This window comes from Homalodisca vitripennis, chromosome 5, assembly GCF_021130785.1.
Source record: "Homalodisca vitripennis isolate AUS2020 chromosome 5, UT_GWSS_2.1, whole genome shotgun sequence".
Classification (NCBI taxonomy): Eukaryota; Metazoa; Arthropoda; class Insecta; order Hemiptera; family Cicadellidae; genus Homalodisca; species Homalodisca vitripennis.
The window spans coordinates 105,373,432-105,392,481 of record NC_060211.1 but is presented as its reverse complement, the minus strand read 5'-3'; the positions used below and the strand labels follow the sequence as shown (position 1 = coordinate 105,392,481).

The 19,050-nt window shown below is 33.4% G+C and overlaps 1 protein-coding gene across 2 annotated transcripts in view; it reads left to right on the top strand.

The window, feature by feature from the left end:
• The window catches only part of LOC124362642 (chloride channel protein 2), a 153,010-nt gene that overhangs the window by 19,990 nt on the left and 113,970 nt on the right, over positions 1–19,050 (top strand). The window contains exon 1 of one of the 2 annotated variants that reach the window (XM_046817327.1): positions 3,745–3,923. The exons of the other annotated variant lie outside the window; for it this stretch is intronic. Coding sequence (XP_046673283.1) covers positions 3,891–3,923 — 33 coding nt within the window. The 5' untranslated portion in view covers positions 3,745–3,890. Of the gene's footprint in view, positions 1–3,744; positions 3,924–19,050 lie in introns of those variants that run through there. 2 annotated transcript variants of the gene reach the window in all.

Below are 19,050 nucleotides of genomic sequence, written 5' to 3'. Positions count from 1 at the left end.
ACAAAACTTAGTCACTTTCACCCATTTAACTGTAATAATTTGTGATAAATTCAAAAACTCTTTTTGCCATAAATTGTAGCATGTATTGCCTTATTTTACTCGGTTTAGATTATTTGAACTTGATATAGTTCTTATTAACATTTTTAGTGATTTTACAGTAACTATTAAACCTTTGTTCAATTTGGCTAATGTTCACTTTTATACAGGCACTCGAAACACAATATTTGATCCAATAGTTGTTGATATCTTAACGTTGCAAAAACCTGGTTGTCGATTAATTTAAAGTTTGAAGTTATTGACAGTATAAGAAATGATATTATCTGAATGGAAATGTACTTGTCGATTGTATGCCAATGTGAAAGACGAGAGACATTGACGTGCCGACAGTGACAGCTCTAGTGTTGCTATCTAACATGTAAACACTTAACATGTCATTGTGCACATGATAAAGTTCACGACGCGTCTTGTGGGACGTCTAAGATCAAAATAACAGATCCTTCAGTTCAATTGTAGAGCCACCCTTGTAGATGGTTTTAATAAAGTATGTCTGTTCAGTTAGCGTTAACCAAAATATGTAGAAAGAAAATATTAAGAAAATTGAAAATTGAATAAGGATAATTTAAACAATTTAAAATTGTAAATGAAAATAAACAGTAAATATTTAATTTAGTAAAAGATCGAGTTGTAACATTTCTGAAGGTTACGCTGAGCCTACAAAACTAACGGTGTATAAATAAAACAAGCGTAGAAAGATCCAGGTGACAGATATGTAGCTCAAATCTGCTGATTGGCGACTCGGCATTAAATAATATCCTAGTGGCCCATATTTAGATTAAGGATTCATGGTGGTTCCCTCACCGAACCACCTTAAATCTTCAATAGTGGTTCGGATTTATACTTGTAATTTATCTGACTTTATTTATATTTGTAATCACACAGAATGCTATTCATTGGTCTCTGTGGCATGTCAGTCAAAGGTTATTGCGGTCGCCAAGGTGAAACGAAGGTCGACTGTACAATTCGCCCTGTCATTAAAAATCCTTTAGAAATTCTTTAATAATTCAAAATAGTAAAGAACCAATTTGACAAATTATTTTTTTAAATTTGTATCTCTGTATGTACAACACATTTGATCATCGTTTAGTATATTTTAGAATTTATAATACATTTTCAAGTGTATACATTGCAATTGTAATGACTCATTTCATACGCCCATCTCACATTCATTTCAATACTTAGGCCTAATTTAATTTAGAAATTTGTTAGTAATAATAATTAAGGAATAATTATTTATAAATTGTCTCAAATTTTAATACAAACAATAATAAATACAAAATTAAATATATCAAAATTAATCAAAATTCACCTTATTACATATAAAATTCAAAAGTTATAAAGTGAACTAAAGTCAGTGATACAGTGTGCAGGGATGATTGTTGAAGAGTGAAGAGAGCAGATATTTGAAAGGTGGGAGGAGAGAGGGATCTGGAAGAAGTGAAGCAAGATTATTATTATAAAGAAACTGGTTACATTTATTCAGCAGTATTTGAAAGGTTACTTTATTAAATTCTTATTATCACTGAAGTACAAAGAAGCAGAAGACAGACATTGGGTGAGAAAATTCCTTTTAAGTTTAATAGTGATTCATTGGAAGAACATAAATCCCAGGAACATTCGATTTGGCTAATAATTCAAAATTAATATAATTAAAATTTAACAACAATTATTTTTCAAAATTACAATATCTTTTATTTAAAAAAAAATACCCAATATTTCTATTTCATTAAGCCAGCACGACCACCCTGCCCTAAAAATTAAGAATTGTATTAAAAAAATACCATTATTGTATCCTCCATCTTGTTTCAAAATTCAAACTTGTATGTCAATTAATTTATCATCATTAAAGTTCACATTTATATCATACTGAGTTATTTGTTATTTCTAACTACTATAATCAGAATACAAATTAAGTTTAACCATTTATTTAAAGTAATAATAGTAGTAGGATATTACACAATACTTTGTTCCGTTACAACATCATGTTGATATGTTGATATTCATGGCTTAACATGAATGCTAATAAATACGTTATACGTCGATAAACAATAACTTTGTAAATCACCCCCAAATAAATATGTTTTAAGATACGTCACAAATAGCATGTGTTTCAAATACTTTTCTGATTAGTCCATAAAGTGACTGTTTTTTGTTACCTGATATGAAAAATCAGCTGAAAGTTTTTTCAGTGCATTAATCTCAAATGTTGTTATTGTTCCAGTAGAAGTAAATGCACACAAAACACAGCTATTTTTATATGTCAACTAGACAGTATTACTATGTTGAGTTATTATCTAATAAAATTAGATAAAACGTGTAAGTTTCAGTCTTTCCTCCGTATAATAATATGACACTGCTGCGCACAGAAGACTTTGGCTCCTACTGATGAAAACTACTATTGTGCAATTGAATCACATGTTTGGCAGATGGATTCACTGTTTTTTTCTTGTGGATGGTTAATTTGATGCTCAAGTTCAAAACCGTTTCTCACACTACTTCAGCGTAGGCTTACCAATGCACACGAGTGTATTCAATTAGTTAACAAATTGTTTTGTATTCTGCGATTTTCTATTTTATTTTATTACCTTTCAGTTTGACCTTTTGACTTTAAAATGAAGACTGTCGAGTCTTTCGTAATATTACAAATAGTTTCTGTGAAATGCGCTGCTGAAAACTAAATATTAAAGTTTACATGCTGGCTTACAGTTATCATGAGGCTTGTACTTACGTTGACTTGATCGTTGGGAATCTCAGTGGTTTAAATTGAGCACCCATCTTCTCTCTGCCACTGGAGGAAAGTATAACGTTTGACCATACTATTCAGAGCAAGATAATAGCAATAACAGTAGCAATAATAGCTAATCAACCACATCATTTGGTTTCGTCCTGGAGTCTTTGTGCAGACTGTCAAGTTAGAAAAGCTAGCGCATACCCCAAATTGCTCTGTTTTCTTATGGGAACCTTTTTTGAGCACTCTACTGCAGAACTCGATCAGTTCCAGATGAATTGTAAATCCGGTTGCCCGCGACCGGACCTTGGGCGGGACTGGTGGCGCGGAGGCGGGGGCTTGCGCCCGTCATCTCGCCAGTAATTGAGACCCATTCACCTGTTTTCCTCTGCATTCCTGTTCCAGTAACCTAAACCTTGGTTCTGCTACAGTGATTTACGATACCTGAATGTCGTTGTACTTGATGGTCATTAACCTTGTTACTGTCGGATACTTCATTTGAGGTTGTTCGTAATGAATCCTTACACAATTTTGCACTAACATTCCTAATGTTTCTATGGGAATAGAGCCGAGCTGCCATTAGATTACAACTAAGACAACAACAACGCTTTTTTACTTTTATAAACGCCGACAGTTTACACTATTCATTACATTACCTCACTAACACATAACCAGACATGACGACACCACTCTGTCTGGAGCTGTTCTTGGAACCGAGAAGCGGGACTTGTCACTGCCAACAGTGGAATGTGTCCTCACTCGTCCTTTACATTAATCAAGAAAAGTATTCTTATCTCTATAAGAGGCTAAATGTAAATTAATCTTCATATGGAAAATAAAAGATATCTAAGAACTAAACGATAAGAGTTAGACATGTCACTTTTCAATGTGTCAGATACTGTCATTTTATTTTTAATTTTAGATAAAATTCGCCAACTTGTTTAGAAACTGCAAGAACACACGTCATTTTGATTGCGAAGGTTGTAGTTTAAAGTAGTGTACTCTTTATAATGAGGGAATTTATCTGTCTTCATAAAGTTTGAAGTTATTGATATCAAATACATACAATACCGTATTACAGTTTTGAATTTCAACGATCAGGAACATGGAAACACTCACTTCATATGAATCTTTTAAAGTAAGTTTATTTTTTATACGTGAAAGCGTTATTAAAACATATGTTATGATATATATGTTGCTTGGTTATGCCAAACCTAATAACAACCTGTAATACTAGTAATTAATTATCATGCACACAATAATTTTTAAACCGGAAAATATTAATAAAAATGAAAATTTAAAAGTTTTTATTTATTAAAAAACTAGGATACTTAAAAGCATATTTTAAACTTATTTATTCTTTTAACGTACATTACTTAATACTAGTATTACTGAGAAAGAAGAATTATTTTTCTTATCTAAGGATAATTGTGTCGGAGACCGCCTAAAGAAAATATATATACAGTATATATATATATATATATATATATATATATATATATATATATATATATTATAAATATAAATCAGTGGGAAGTTCATCATGTTCTATATGCACAACGTTGGAAAAAACATTAAAGAAACGTATGAGTAAATATATATGGGAAACCACTAGTTCACTTGTGTTTGGGCATTAAATCTAATACAGCTTTAATTTTGTTCTAAAATTTTCTTTATTGTATCTTCCTGATATTGAAAATTATAGTAGATTTTAAAAATTAAAAAGGAATGTGCTCTAAATGAATGTAAGTGTTGACTTGGGCACTCTATCAAGTAGCTTCAAATACGTTATCAAACATGAACGTAAAATTCTCAGGAAGTACAGTACAAACTAAAGTGCGGACAGAAGAGAGAATAAATTAAAAAAATTAAATATGCTAACGGTTTTGTGCAACTAAGAAAACAGTAACGTATAAGAAACAATGTTGTTTTACTTTTTTTGAATACTAGGTAAGTGACTGTGAATTAACCTGAATTACAGTTGTGGTTTTTATTGGCTTTAATTCTTCAATTATATATTTCATTGTTTATTCTATACAAACATTATACTGCAAAAAGTGTCGCTTAGTTGAAATATTTATAAGCTCTTTTTGTTTACTCTGTTTATAGAATACTGACATCCTAACTAAAAGGCGATATTTTGAATATCTTATTCAAACCATAATAAAGTAGAGAGAGGACGCTGTATAGTCGTTCAGCCTAGAGGTCCGTTTAGTTCTCGCTGACACGAATAACTTTGAAATTGACAAGATATGGCATTCACAACTTTGAACTTCAAAAAATTGTTTGGCAAAGTCAATTTTAATAGTATATCTGTAGTTGAGCTCGTTTAAAAACATTTAACCGAGTTATTAATATAGAAAAGGATTTGTGATGTTAAAAAACTCATTTATGAATAAATAATAACTAAAAAAAATGTTAAACTTAAATCCTTCCATAACGATACATTTTAATGAAATAAATCCTCCATAATATTCACATGTTATCATTTTTGGAAATTTTAGCAAGGAAATTTTTAGCGATGGGCTTGAGTTGTTTAGGACTGTGTGTGTAGGCTTGTATATCTGCCATGTGGTGACAGGCGCCGCGCCGTGAGGTGTGTGTAGAGTATACACAATAACAATGACAATGTTGTATACTCGGGGTTGTTTGTATATTATACTGTATATCGCGCAGGCTCCTCAGCCCACCACCCTCCCCCTGCCGATCTAACCCGACCATGCCATTCCATCCTCGGCCTTGCTTTAAGGTAAGTCTCCCTCGGCTTGCCCTGCATACTTTTATTGTGTCCCTTGCATAGGTGTTAAATAGGGCAAGATGGAAGTTACAGTAAATACGAATTATTGGGAACAAATGGAATAACATATTTCAAATTTAAATGATTTACGTTGTATATGCTTTTTAAATACTGGTGGGTATAATAACTACAACAAAATAATAATTGAGAAAATTATTTGGATTTTCTCAAAGTCGTTATAGTTTTGGATTAATGGGGAAAAGTGTTGGATCCCTAAGGGGAAATCATCAAAATTATGCGCTAATAGAGAGAGAAGTGGAAACTAAGTGTTTATATACAATCGGCGTCTATAAACATCGCAACACTGTTCTATTTTTGTAAATTAAAACGGTTTATTATCAGATTTCCAATGAACCCCATTATTAAATCATTTTAGATTCGGTGAATCACTATCTAATTTTTAAATAAAAAATACAGCGGAGCGCCCTTTCTATCACTAATTATTAATTCAACTAATTTTAAGAAGTTCAATTTTTATAATACAGAAATCGTACTTTTTTCTTATTTATGGGAACATTGATGAACATTAAAATCATACATAGGTTGAATGGATCTGGATTACACGTTCTTGCCGGATTTGTAAAGAATACAAATATAAAATTGTATCACCCAGTATCGTCATGGTGCAATGAGTTTCTTGTGAAATTTATTGTAATCAAGACACCAAATGTTCATAAAGAACACTAAAATCCCGTGGTGTTGTACAATGGTAAATTTATGTTAATTCACTATTACTGTATGTAGCCGGAAATCTGGATGGTTGGTAATATTTAGAGTGAATCTTACCGATACTGACGCGAGCCTGATGGATGACGCAAGTTCCCTTCAAATAAACTAGTCACCAGTAACTTCTTCAGTTTCACTGTTCAGTAACTCGTTGTATATATATATATATATATATATATATATATATATATATATACACATGCTTGTCATATAAATATATTTGTTTTACCAAGGCCTGCCTCCTATTGATAATCGATAACTTTATTAAAATAAAATGAAGGTTAGGTCACTATGACGTCGAGATACCTGATTTTTATTACGGACCGTTTAAAAATGTAACTGTACATTCCCTTTACAACGATATCCTCTGAACGTGGTCTTATTCAACCGTAGATATATAAAAACTCCGCTTACGAAGGGTCAAAACTAAGGACTTACATTCTATGAAAATGTTTTTCTTACCTACAGGGCCATGCAGTTAGCCAAAACTCTATATTGCGATACTATGACAAAACTAATGTATTGAAGATCACCTGAAGATGTTTTTATGTGCAAAACTAGATAGAAGTAATATACGATATTGGGTTTTCTAGTATAATAATAAGTTTGTCTTAATGATAGAGTAACAATATTGTGTGAAACTCAGAAACATGGCTGTCCTCATGTCTTCATGTACTCTCTTCACGTATCTTATATTAAGAAAGTTCTTATTGATTTAAAAAGTACCGTATATTTTACACTTTTCTAGTATTTTTCGTCAAATAATTAATAAAACCCGGTTTTCAATGGATTTTTGAAGGAAAGTTTTGTTCTACTATTTGGATGGTAGGTAAACCTAACTGATATTTCACTGCACGCAGTGTTGGAACAAGTGTGTTGTGAAATATAGAAATTAATGATTTGATATTAATATTTTTAGTGACAAGGTTAGTACAAAAATGACAATTACTGAGATTTGTGTTATTGATTACCACAATAAAGTGTTTAGTTTCAAATCATATTTGAATTGTATTTCATAATCGTATAACTAAAACTATATTGTATTTCATAATCGAATAAAAATAATCATATAACAATATAGCCATCAAATCATCGATTTGATGGCTATATTTAATCATCGATCAAACAGACTAATTAAATTCATTTCATATCGTATTTGTATTGTATTTCATAATCGTATAACAAATAAAAATAAAAATCATCATATAAATATAATTAAACAGCCTAATTAAAATGTTAACACATCTTATTTTCCCCTAACTAAAACTGTAGGCTAGCTCGTACGTAAACAAGACTTAACGCCATAAAGCTTATACGCGCAGAGCAACATGCTGTGTTGAAATTTTAGAATGTGCGTGATGCAGAGAAAGGGGCCATATTAAAAACCTTTTGTAAATTAAAAGCTAAAAACCAAAAAAGAATATATTATATCACTTATTTTTATGTAATAGAAATGCAAATTTAAAGATTCTGTTTTCAATTAGTTAATGTTTTATGTAATAGGAATGTAAATGTAAATATTAAATTTTCAAGCAGTTAATGTTTTATGTAATAGGAATGTAAATGTAAAGATTCAGTTTTCAAGTAAGTTATCCAGAATTATATGACCAGAGGTATAACCGTTCCGTGGGAGAGCTGTGGCGGCACGGGCTATGAAATGCATGTACATTAGCGAGAAAAGTGGCGAGAGAATCTGTGCAACTGGTGTAGCGTAGCGAGAACAAGAGTAAGCAATTTCGATCGTAACTGTCAACTATCTGTCGCTATAGTACCGCAAGTACTTCCGACAGATCGTTGTAGTACATCATCAACTTGCTACTGTCGTTGGTTGATGCGGATGTCAACACAGAATCTGTTCTAAAGATAATAGATAAATATAACTCAGATTGAATAAATTAATCACACAAATACATTTTACAAGTGAAGACGTATTTATAATATTCACAGCTATCCTCAAACGTCTGATCCGTTTCCCCGACTATCAAATAACAATCGGAAGCATGCGGCAGTACTTGCCAGAGTACCGGCATCTTTCTAGACCTAACAGTTCTACTGTCCGAAACTGCTTTCCAGTTCATGTAAAGAGCTATAAAACACCGCTCATTTACACTTTTCTCGTCGTACACAAACTTGCTCAATTTCTTGCCAGTCTAAACGTACCTTAAAGCATCGAACTTTGGATTTCACTTAAACATAAAGCAGGTTCAAGTCCTGATGGTGTAGCATTTTTTATCAGTACTAACTAACGGCCTTGCACTGCAATTATGCTCAGCTTTGTTCAGTTTGATAAGATGCTCGCATAAACAACAGGGCGACCAAGCAGGGGCGCGCCGAAGGGGGGTGAACGGGACTGCCCACCTGCCAAGCGCATTTTATTTCAAAATAATCGATGGCTTAGTAGATGGCTCTATTCACTACTAGAAATAACATTTGTGTTGACATTTTTAATTCGATCATAATCAAATATGCAGATTAAAACTTTAAAACTACAGTATTTTAATTTACGAAATATACGACATTGTATAATAATAATAATAATTCAATTTTGTTTAAAGCGTTTAATATTTGAATTTCACCGTCACGCAGCAAATACAAAAGGGAGATTAGTTCTAGCTATTTCTTGTTTTCTAACTGTACCCAGTACTTTCAGTAACCGATCACAAACGGTATGTACTCGTACTGATTTAGAATCATACAATGAATACATACTGTTGTTGCTAAATAAGTCCTAGTACTTTGTACCAGGAACGGCCATAAACGTGTGAAGTATCTGCACCGTAAGAATATCTGAAACAGTAACTTGTACTGGGTGCTTTCTGTTTGTGGTAACTAGTACTCTGGGGACGAACGACTACCCTATACAAAGTATCTTAGTTCTGACGTCATCAGTTGTTGTTACAGTAGTGCGTGAGTTGCTGAGATCTAAGCAGATCTGTACTTTGTTAGTTTGGGCAGTCAGGCGATTTACGCGATAACACGAACAGGTGCCGGTTACGGTAAATTTGACAAAATCTGCTCAATTTAATCTGTGTTAAAAATTAAGCGTTTTAAAAAGTGGTTTACAAAATTACACGCTCAAGATAATGACTAAAAGCCCCATAAACGTGACCAATGCTGATCTTTGTGGACCATCCGGTCCCGGTCAAAGATAACAGTTACGGTGGTAATTTAATAACAATTTTATTTTCATACTATTCTAAAATTATATATTCAATTACAGTAGACTTGTATATACATCTTTATGAACATTTGGACCTAATCAGGTCACAAGTTTCCAAGTTATGAATGTTCAAAGTTGCAGTTTGGTTAACAAGCGTCAAAAAACGGCATATTCTTTGTTCTCGTTATGAGACGGGGAGTTATTGTTAGTAGTAAATACGCAGAAATGAACAATATAAATTTTAATATAACTCCCATTATTGTATCAATTAGCTAGTTTGTTGTAGTCAACCATTAAACTTGGACATCTACGCTTGGATATGTATACATTTCGATCCAGAAATCAAGATTTAGATTTGGTCTCGATTTGTGATTTAAACTTAACTTTTTTGTTCATTATTGTGTTATTTTATGATTAAATCTGGTTTTAGTTCAACACGTTTTAAATAAACTTTATTTGTACACAAGATTTTAACTATCCCTGAATAAACTTCCTTGGGTTTGGGTGTAGAATGCTTTTACTGTAAACTTTATATAACTCCAATCCAATCTTTCCCCTCTTTTTAAGTTCTGTAAAATAGCGATGCTAGAACCTTTTTTGTGACCTCAGCAGGCAATTTGGTGTTTTAGATCATTATATGCTTATTTATAAAGTTGAAAAATATGGATTTCGAGGATTGGTACTTCAAGGGTACTTACTTGCTGGGGCGCGTTCCATGTGTTGAAATTCGCAATAATTCCCGTCAATATTTTTCAGCTATCAAGACCGGAGTGCCTTAGGGATCTATCCTTGGATCCGTAATTTTCCTCATGTACATTAATGATCTTTCAAAACATTTTGAAAGTCATTTTAACAGAACCATGAAACCTACTGTCCCTCTTTTCGCGGATGACACTAGCCTTATTCTAAATAACTCACTTTAGTACCCAGTTAGAACAGTATACAGCCATATCATCTTTTATTTCTGACTGGTTTGATTTCTGCACCAATAAACCTGTTCTTAAACGAATATGTGAAATTTTATTCCCAAACCTCCCAAAATGTTTATACATTTGGTAGCTATCCACAATAAATAGCACTTTTTCTGTAAGTTGCTTGGAGGCATCTTGATTTTGACAATGTATACCCATATAAACACATTAACGTAGCAGCTGAATTGTGTTACAATTGCCCTGAGGTTGCCTCCAAATAAATTCTTAAACTAGGCTACGTAGACGGGTTTGAGTTAATGTTGAGGTACGGATTAATATTTTGGACATTTTCTGGTGTACTTACTTGGGTACTTACTTGTGGTGTGGTTTATAATCTTTAATAGAGTATTTACTTTTCAAAAGAGAGCGTTGAGGGTCGTCTGGCGAAAGCTGTGGAGAGCGTTTCCGATCTAGTGAGGTCCTAAACCTTGGCCCTCCTCATTTTTTATTCAAAAATATTTGCTTTTCAAAATAAAAATCTGTTCCCAAATTTAAATTATGGTTACAACACACGCCACAGAAATTACCTAATTTCAGACCGATTCAGACTATTTTTTTTTTTTTTTTTTGTCGTAAACTCTAGAATCAACTTCCAAATGTAATCGAAATATAAACAAATGCAAATAGTTTATATATAGTATTTAGAGGGTTTACTTGACCTACAGACTTTCTACAGTCTTCACGATGCTCTCGTGATATCCATGTCTTGATGAGACCAATAGAGTTTTTTAGTAGAATGTAGGTAATTGTAAAAACTTTTACAAGAGTGTACTCTGTTATAAGTTTAGATTGTATCCTCTATTATGAACAGTTTTGTTCTATTGCTTTCTTATAATTACTTTGTATACTGATGTTTTGACTTGCACAGACACCTTTTTATGTCGGTATAGCTGAAAGTGCGTAGGGTGTTGTTGCCAGGACGATCAGATACCGTCGTCACTGGTTGGCAAGTGAGTTTGCGTCTCAATTTACCCTTGGGATCCGGATTAAATTCCAGGTTTGGGCACGGCATTTTTCACACGCTAAACATCACCTGAGCGTAGTCTAAAGTAATGTGATAAGCTTGAGGTTCAGGTCCCTCACAGAAACAATATACTGAACATTAAAAAGCTGGAATTAAACTCTGGAATATTTGGAATAAAATTGAAATTCCGGTAGACCATTTTTATGTGGTTTATAAATATGGAACTTTTATTAATATCACTGAGTGTAATGTTGCTTCAAGATAATAAAGCACTACTTCTTTGCCTCCTTAATAAATTAAATATATTTATTTGTTTAAAGTAATTGTCTACCAAAAAGTTGTATTTTTGTTCGAAGACTAGCCTTGGAGGAATTATTTTCTCAGTTTATTCTGTCTTTCTTTTAGAATTGTACTATTTTCTAATACCTAGTAAATTTTTGCTAATAGGAAATATTTGTATGTAGATATTGTAAAATGTTTGTAAATGTAAATTTTGTGTTTGAAAATATGCAAGATTCAACGAATTCAAAAAGAATTGCTACTTTAGGAGTATAATATTTCAAATACTTGTCAACCAAGGAACATTAGATATGAGTCATTTTTATTGTGAACCTAACATGTTTATGACACGTCCAAATGGAAACTGTCGACACCTAAGCACACCGAGCTGGGATGATCGTACTATACTGGAATGAATTTTAAACACGGGAAAAAATTTTAAACGTTTACTATCATTGGTTTTACAACATATTTTATTAATTTTATAAATATTTGGAAACATGGATTTGTCTTGTTTTAATTTAGGCTATTTGTCATTTGTAACACTAAAAATCATAATAAGTGCATTGCAAATATCGAACCCTCTCCATGCTCATGCGCACGGACTGGAGTGCACTTCGCACCTTGATGATGTAATTATGCTGAATGCCTGAGCGTGAGCGGGTCAGCACATGTGTGTCACGATCGTGAGATGACGCGACGTTGAAGGTTTACAGCCAGACCCGCGAGTGTCCACATCCATCATGTGCTCTTCGGTTTATAGTCAGTGGCCACTTTCCTCATTCTTGACCGGTTTTTGGGAAATGTCACAATCGGGTTTTATTGAGGTAGTTTTACTGCACATTTTACTATCTAATTAATTGCTCCTTTATGCCTCTTTTGAAATTAGTACTTTGGTTTCAAGGTAGTGAAAATTTACTCTGCCTCGAATAATACTTTGTGAAGTTTTTTTACCAACCGTGTATTCCTAAAGTACATATACATGCTAGGTGAAACATGAATTAGCATGGTGAGAAATTACAGAAAAGAGGCAAAATACTTCAATTCAAATAGATAGTTTAATTCACAAACAAGAAACAATCGTGTTTAAAAACCAAATAATCAATGCCACTAACTGGATTTTTAGCTCAAAGTTCACTTTTTTGGCACACCCGTAAAAACACCCATACGACAAATAAATATCGACGTTGAACTCCTGATCTGGACTACAAGCTACTTGGTGTTTAAATAACGATCACTCGCCACTTCTGACGCAGCTTCTCTTAAATTCCATCTGGCATTCCTATCTTTGCCAAGCGATGGCAAAGAAGTGACAGGCTGTCAAACCAGCTTTGTAACTTCTATAAAAAAATGCTGGAACTGATTCCACTGAATTTGTAAGCAATGAATGGTGCGAGAGGCAGAGATGTTAGTGGCGAGAAGAATTGTTCAACGTCGCCTGATCCCAGGAGATGGACGAATGAAGCCTCCAAGATGCAATAAACTTGATGGTTGGCCTATAGATAGATCCCATTGTTCCAACGTCAAACATTAAATAGGAAGTGTATCCTTGTCTTTGGTCATAAACACTGAGTACTTTCTGAGTTCATAAACCTTCCTATATAAATTTCAAATTCCCTTTCCTTAAAAGTCCGTATTGTAGAATAATGGGACACCTTTAACTAACGTAAACTGCCAGGACATGAGGACAATCAGCTGTAACCTAATTTCTACGTCCCCTTCAGCTAGATATACGATAAGATCCAGGAAATTCCTAGTGTGACACTCGACGCCTAAGTAATGACTACAAGTTTAGTTTTTACTGTATGTAACAAACATTCGTTACTAGAGCAAGGATTCTTGTACATGACAATCCATAAAGGTGAGGGACCTATGAGACGATTGTGCTAATGGAGGATATTGAAAACCCTGAACGATGAGGGATGGAGATATCTGTAGTTGCTTTGCGGTTCTTAGTTGCTACGTTGAAGATGCCTATGTACTAAGTTGTACTTCCTACTTTGCTGATTACACAATTATAATTAATTTTGAAAATACGTTGAATCAGTAAACACATTTCTTTGTAACAATCTACTCCTTTTTTCAAAAATTCTTAATTGCCTTTTTACTCTTGATGACGAATCTCGTCAGTTGCTTCATCCATATGTGATTTTCGACTATAAACATTCAGTAAAAAGTCCTAAGAAGTCCTGACAAAGTCGTTTGGCTATGAAATGAAATGGCCTTTATTTTCAGAAGCGGAGTTGGGACTAATGAGTGCTCTGTACTATTCAACGTCAAAACACAACAGTTACAAAACTTATATAACTATAACAACAATTAAAAAGTGAAAACATATTCAACAAAGTAATAAAATAAAATATACTTGAAAATCTTAATTATTATTTACATATCTTCCTCATTCACAACTCAACGTATCGCCACCGAAAAAGCGCCACCGCTCACACCCGTCCACCACGTACAAACCCCAAACCGTCACCCCAAAGCCAGCGTGGTTTTCTGTGCTTTTGTATCAGGAAGGGAGTTCCACAACCTGCAGGCAAAAACTGTGCAAGAGTTGTTGGACATAACTGTTCGATGGACGAGTCGAGAAGAAACATGTTAGGTATTGTGTGCTTTTACGGTAGACATAAATCTTTCAGACAGGTATCTAAGAGATCCAGTTTTAAGAGTTCCATGCATGACGTATCTCTCTCACTTTAAGAATAGATAATTACTAGAAATTATCTATGTGAAGTCACATGATCATCCTATCTTAGATTTAAAATAAACGAAGTCAGTAGCTTTGTGCACGTTGAAGCCTGTCCAAGAGCTCAACTGTTACAACATCGCAGTTATTGAAATAAGGAAAAATAAGTGTTTTTACTATCGTTACCCTAACATCGAAAGGCAATAACAGAGCAAATCGTTTGAAACTATACAATGCCATCGTTAAGTTTTAAGGCAATGCTGGGATGCCCATTAAGTGATCGAGTTCATGTAGGAATTCATCAAATTAACACTGTTGTTGAAATTCGGAATGTTTTGCAGTTCTCAAGGCAGTCCCCCTTCCTAAATGGCCTTGAGAGTTCCTGGTTGAGTTTGACTTCGCAAGTTCCAAGAAAAATTAAGTTCGTATTTTGTGGCTTCAAAAGTGGTCTCTCCAGATCCCTGTGACCGAGTGGACTGCCAGCTGGTGGTCACGGACCGGGTCACTGACCCCTGGACCTGCCGCAACTCGCGACCTTCATACCACCGCACTGGCCACTTGCGGATTGTATCTCTTCCAATCGATTAGCAGCTAACCCAATTTATTGCGGTCGTTATTGTAGCCGTATGTTCATTGTTTGAGGTATCTTAGTTAGTTACCTAGTACTTTGTAACTAGTAACTTTTATATTGGCATCATCAAAATTAAGTGTGTTTTGTTACACACTTGTAAAGCACTTATACATTTTGTAATAAAAACAAGTATAGCACTAAGGAAGCGCGAACATTCAAAAGAGAGAAAATAATAAGAACTAGAACAAGTTATTTAATTTCTTTTAAATGCAATCCTCTTGTGATTCACTTGATATTCTTAAGAGAAGTTTCCAACATCCAAATTATGTTATTCAAGGCAGAATGAGAAATAAATTAAATGCCAATTTTTAGCCCCGATCTTCTCACAGCATTGTTACTATAGATTAAACTAAATGGAATACGAATCTCAGTGCTATAAGTCAACCAGTGAGTAATAATGTGTTTCGTTTGTGAGGTTGGTCTAAGCTTTCATTTAAACATTTGTATGAGTTTTGTAAACAATGATTCGTGGAAATGTGAAGTGTTCAGATTTTGTCAATCCAACAACTGTAATTTGTTAGTCTCGGATATTGACACTCTCGGTAGCACTAACGGTGTCATCCATCACGTGGTGAGCACTCCATCCGTCAACCACCAGACTACCTTGAAAGCGTTCAGACCACACAAATAAAATACTACCCAACTTTTTCTTCAATTCTACCGCATTTACCTCAATTATGTTTTCTAAAGACGAACACAATGCTTAATACAGTAGACTATATAAAGAAACGAATTTGGGTCGTCAAGAAAAAAAAAACAAAGCACCCTTTATTGGTGACTAACTAACAAAATAAAAATGAGTACAGCTATGAGGCGTAACGAACTGACCTTTTGTTGGAAGCATCTGGGCTCAAAAAGGCATACAGTAATTGAGTACTAAAAACTCCCACGCCTTAATTCGGCCAGACGTGTTTTTGGTAGCGCTTCGTGAACAACTCGTCACGTAGTTTTTTTTTTGTCGCGTAAAGTCAGTCTCTGGTTTTGTCTAACCTTGCCAGTTATATTATGAAGAAAATCCAGTAACGGCAACCATAACACTCTACCCCAGGCGTCTACGTTATTCTACCCCAAGTCAAAATATCACGACCATGAATCTTCCGTGGGGTTGAATGTGGGGCTAGTCAAATATTGCTAACATTGCTTTGATTACACATATACATTTTACCATTAGTATGTAATTATATTGTTGCATACATGGTACATTTTATTAACCTTGCTAGCAAACACCAACTGTTACGTTATGGTACAGATTCATAAGCATGTTAAGAAGGCGCAACAGTGATCATTTGTTTCCTCTTTGTATGACATGCAGACAAACGCATCGTACTAGTAAGTCTCATGTAAGTCACCTCGGAGGTGTTCAAGGCAGCAAATTCATCCTCTCTCTCGCAGTAGGCTTACATCATCGTTCAAGCATCCTCATCTTCAGCATCGAATGACTCCCCCAGTTCACGTTCCACAGGTCCCAACAAGAGCTGTAATACAAATATGTGTGACTGCTAGCAACTGTCAAAACACGATTGTCATTTTATAATTAATTGTAACGTACTATCCAGTGTGTGTTAGCCATGCCACTTTTGTGTGTGATTTACTTTTAAATTTATTTAAAGGGCAAATTTAACTTCAGTTATGATTTATGGAAAATGTATTCGCTCCATATACAATATATACGTGTGATATTATATATATATATATATATTTACGTTAAATTGTATAAATGGCAATAGCCTTATTTAATTTCAATAAACATTGAATCACAAAAAGTACTTTGCTCCGCCGGGAGTCGAACCCGGATCTCTCACTTGCCGGGTGATAAATATGTATATGTGTGTGTGTGCGTGTGTGTGTGTGTGTGTGTTTAAATTGCTGAACTTCTCTTTCTTATCTCTCTCTCTCTCTCTCTCTCTCTCTATATATATATATATATATATATATATATATATATAATTTCAATAAAATATATATATAGATCTCTCTTAACCACACGCTCAAGTTTATTCTGATCTCAAATTCGTTTGAATTTGTATTTAAACCTTAGCTCTATGCATTCCAGGTATACATAATCCGTCAACCTCGATTTTCGAATAACATGCCTAATATTAATTTTAATATCACTCTTTATCTCTTGATACTGTCCCTCACATGAAGTTGTACATCGTCTCGAACCAGTTCAAGAAACCTCTTGACAGGACACGAAATGAATCTCCTCTTCACAGCCTCAATTGCTCAATTCTAGTCTCTCGCTATTCCAAACCACTGTGGCATACTCATGAAGGCATCGGACTAAAGATCTGCCATTTATGCCTCATTTGAAGTCGTACATCTACTTGAACCATTTCAGGAAACTTCCAGACCATATACGAAAGTAACCTCCTCTGCACAACCTCAATTGCTAACTCTGAGTCTCTCGTTATTCCAGACAACTATAGCATACGCATGAAGACATAAGATGTTTGAAACCTCTTTGTTGTTAAAACCTTTAGTTATCCATGTAGCACAGCTTACCTATTCAAAGATGGTTGACTCTGAGAATACCGGCCTGTGATGTGCTTCCTCTCAATATCACTGTCTCTAAACTGAAAAAGAAGAAGTATTTGTTTGATCAGTACAAGGTAACTACGGTACTAAAGTACAAGTACGGTTACTACAGGCCTACTGTTTACCTGAGGTTCTTGGACATTCTGTATGGTTTCAGCGTAATTTTTTTTCGGTTTACCTGTAAAGCCGTATTTAACAATTTTAGAATGATCTACATTCAGCTCTACTTTTAGCATTATTTTCTGACCCGAATAATCTTAGTTGTAATCCTTACCTCTACGTTGTATACATTAAACACTGCATTAGAATGACTGTCACCGATCTTCATCCAGCAGTTATAACGATTAATTTATTTCTCAGTTTGTTGTGGTGAAAGCGTCTCTCTAGGAGGGTTGGTGTCGATAGTTAGTATATTGTAGTGAGTTGATTATAGGAGGGATGTGATGTTACGTAAATTATAAAACGTACCACGTATTAGTGGGGAAATTGAGCGAAATAATCATTAAATAACAAACCAAAAACCAAATAAAAGGTAACTATTAAACTGCGACAAACTTTAAAACTATATATTTAGAATACAACATGTTTTTTTGTATGTTTTTTTTATTCTTTGAGAGAATTCATTCTGTTACATCACCATTCACTCCTGATGTGTTGGATCACTTGAATAAATAACCCCAGTCTGAAATTAAATAATAATTATCATTTGTGACGAATAAGCGATGATTCTATTTACGTTGACTATTGTTTAAGTAATGTTGATACGAAAAATTGTATATATATATATATATATTATTCTTAATTTTCATTTTCTGTGTTGATGTTTTATTTTTATTATGTTCTTATAGCCCTATTTATATGTTTGTAATTTCCTGAAGACGGCTTAAGCCGAAATATAGAAACTGTTTAATACATTTGAAGATTTCTTATTGAAGATTAATATATATATATATATATATATATATATATATATATATATATATATATATATATATATATAAATATATATATATAATTATTCTTATTTATATTAATATATATATATATATAATTATTCTTATTTATATTAATATATATATATATATATATATATAATTATTCTTATTTAAATTAATATATATATATATATATATATATATAAATAATGATATAATATTTGAAATATTAGATTATACTTGTAAGATACATTAGCCTTAATTAATTAAATAATATAAAATTGTAGACATTAAGCTTTATTCATAAAACGATGCATGTTTATGTACCGTGTGTTCCATGAAACCGTTTTTAAATGAAATCTGCATGACATTTCTTCTAGGTTTTAAATATTATAATGAAAGTGTTTTAAGACCAGCAGATACGGGGTATATCTGACATTCCACTGCACTTATTGTGGGATCACCTGTTAGAAAATACTCCATTCATCTTTTAATAAAAGGGACGTTTTATTCCAATAATTGTAGGGTTGGTAAACTTATAAGGTTTTTACGATCAGCTTTTTAATAATGTTTAC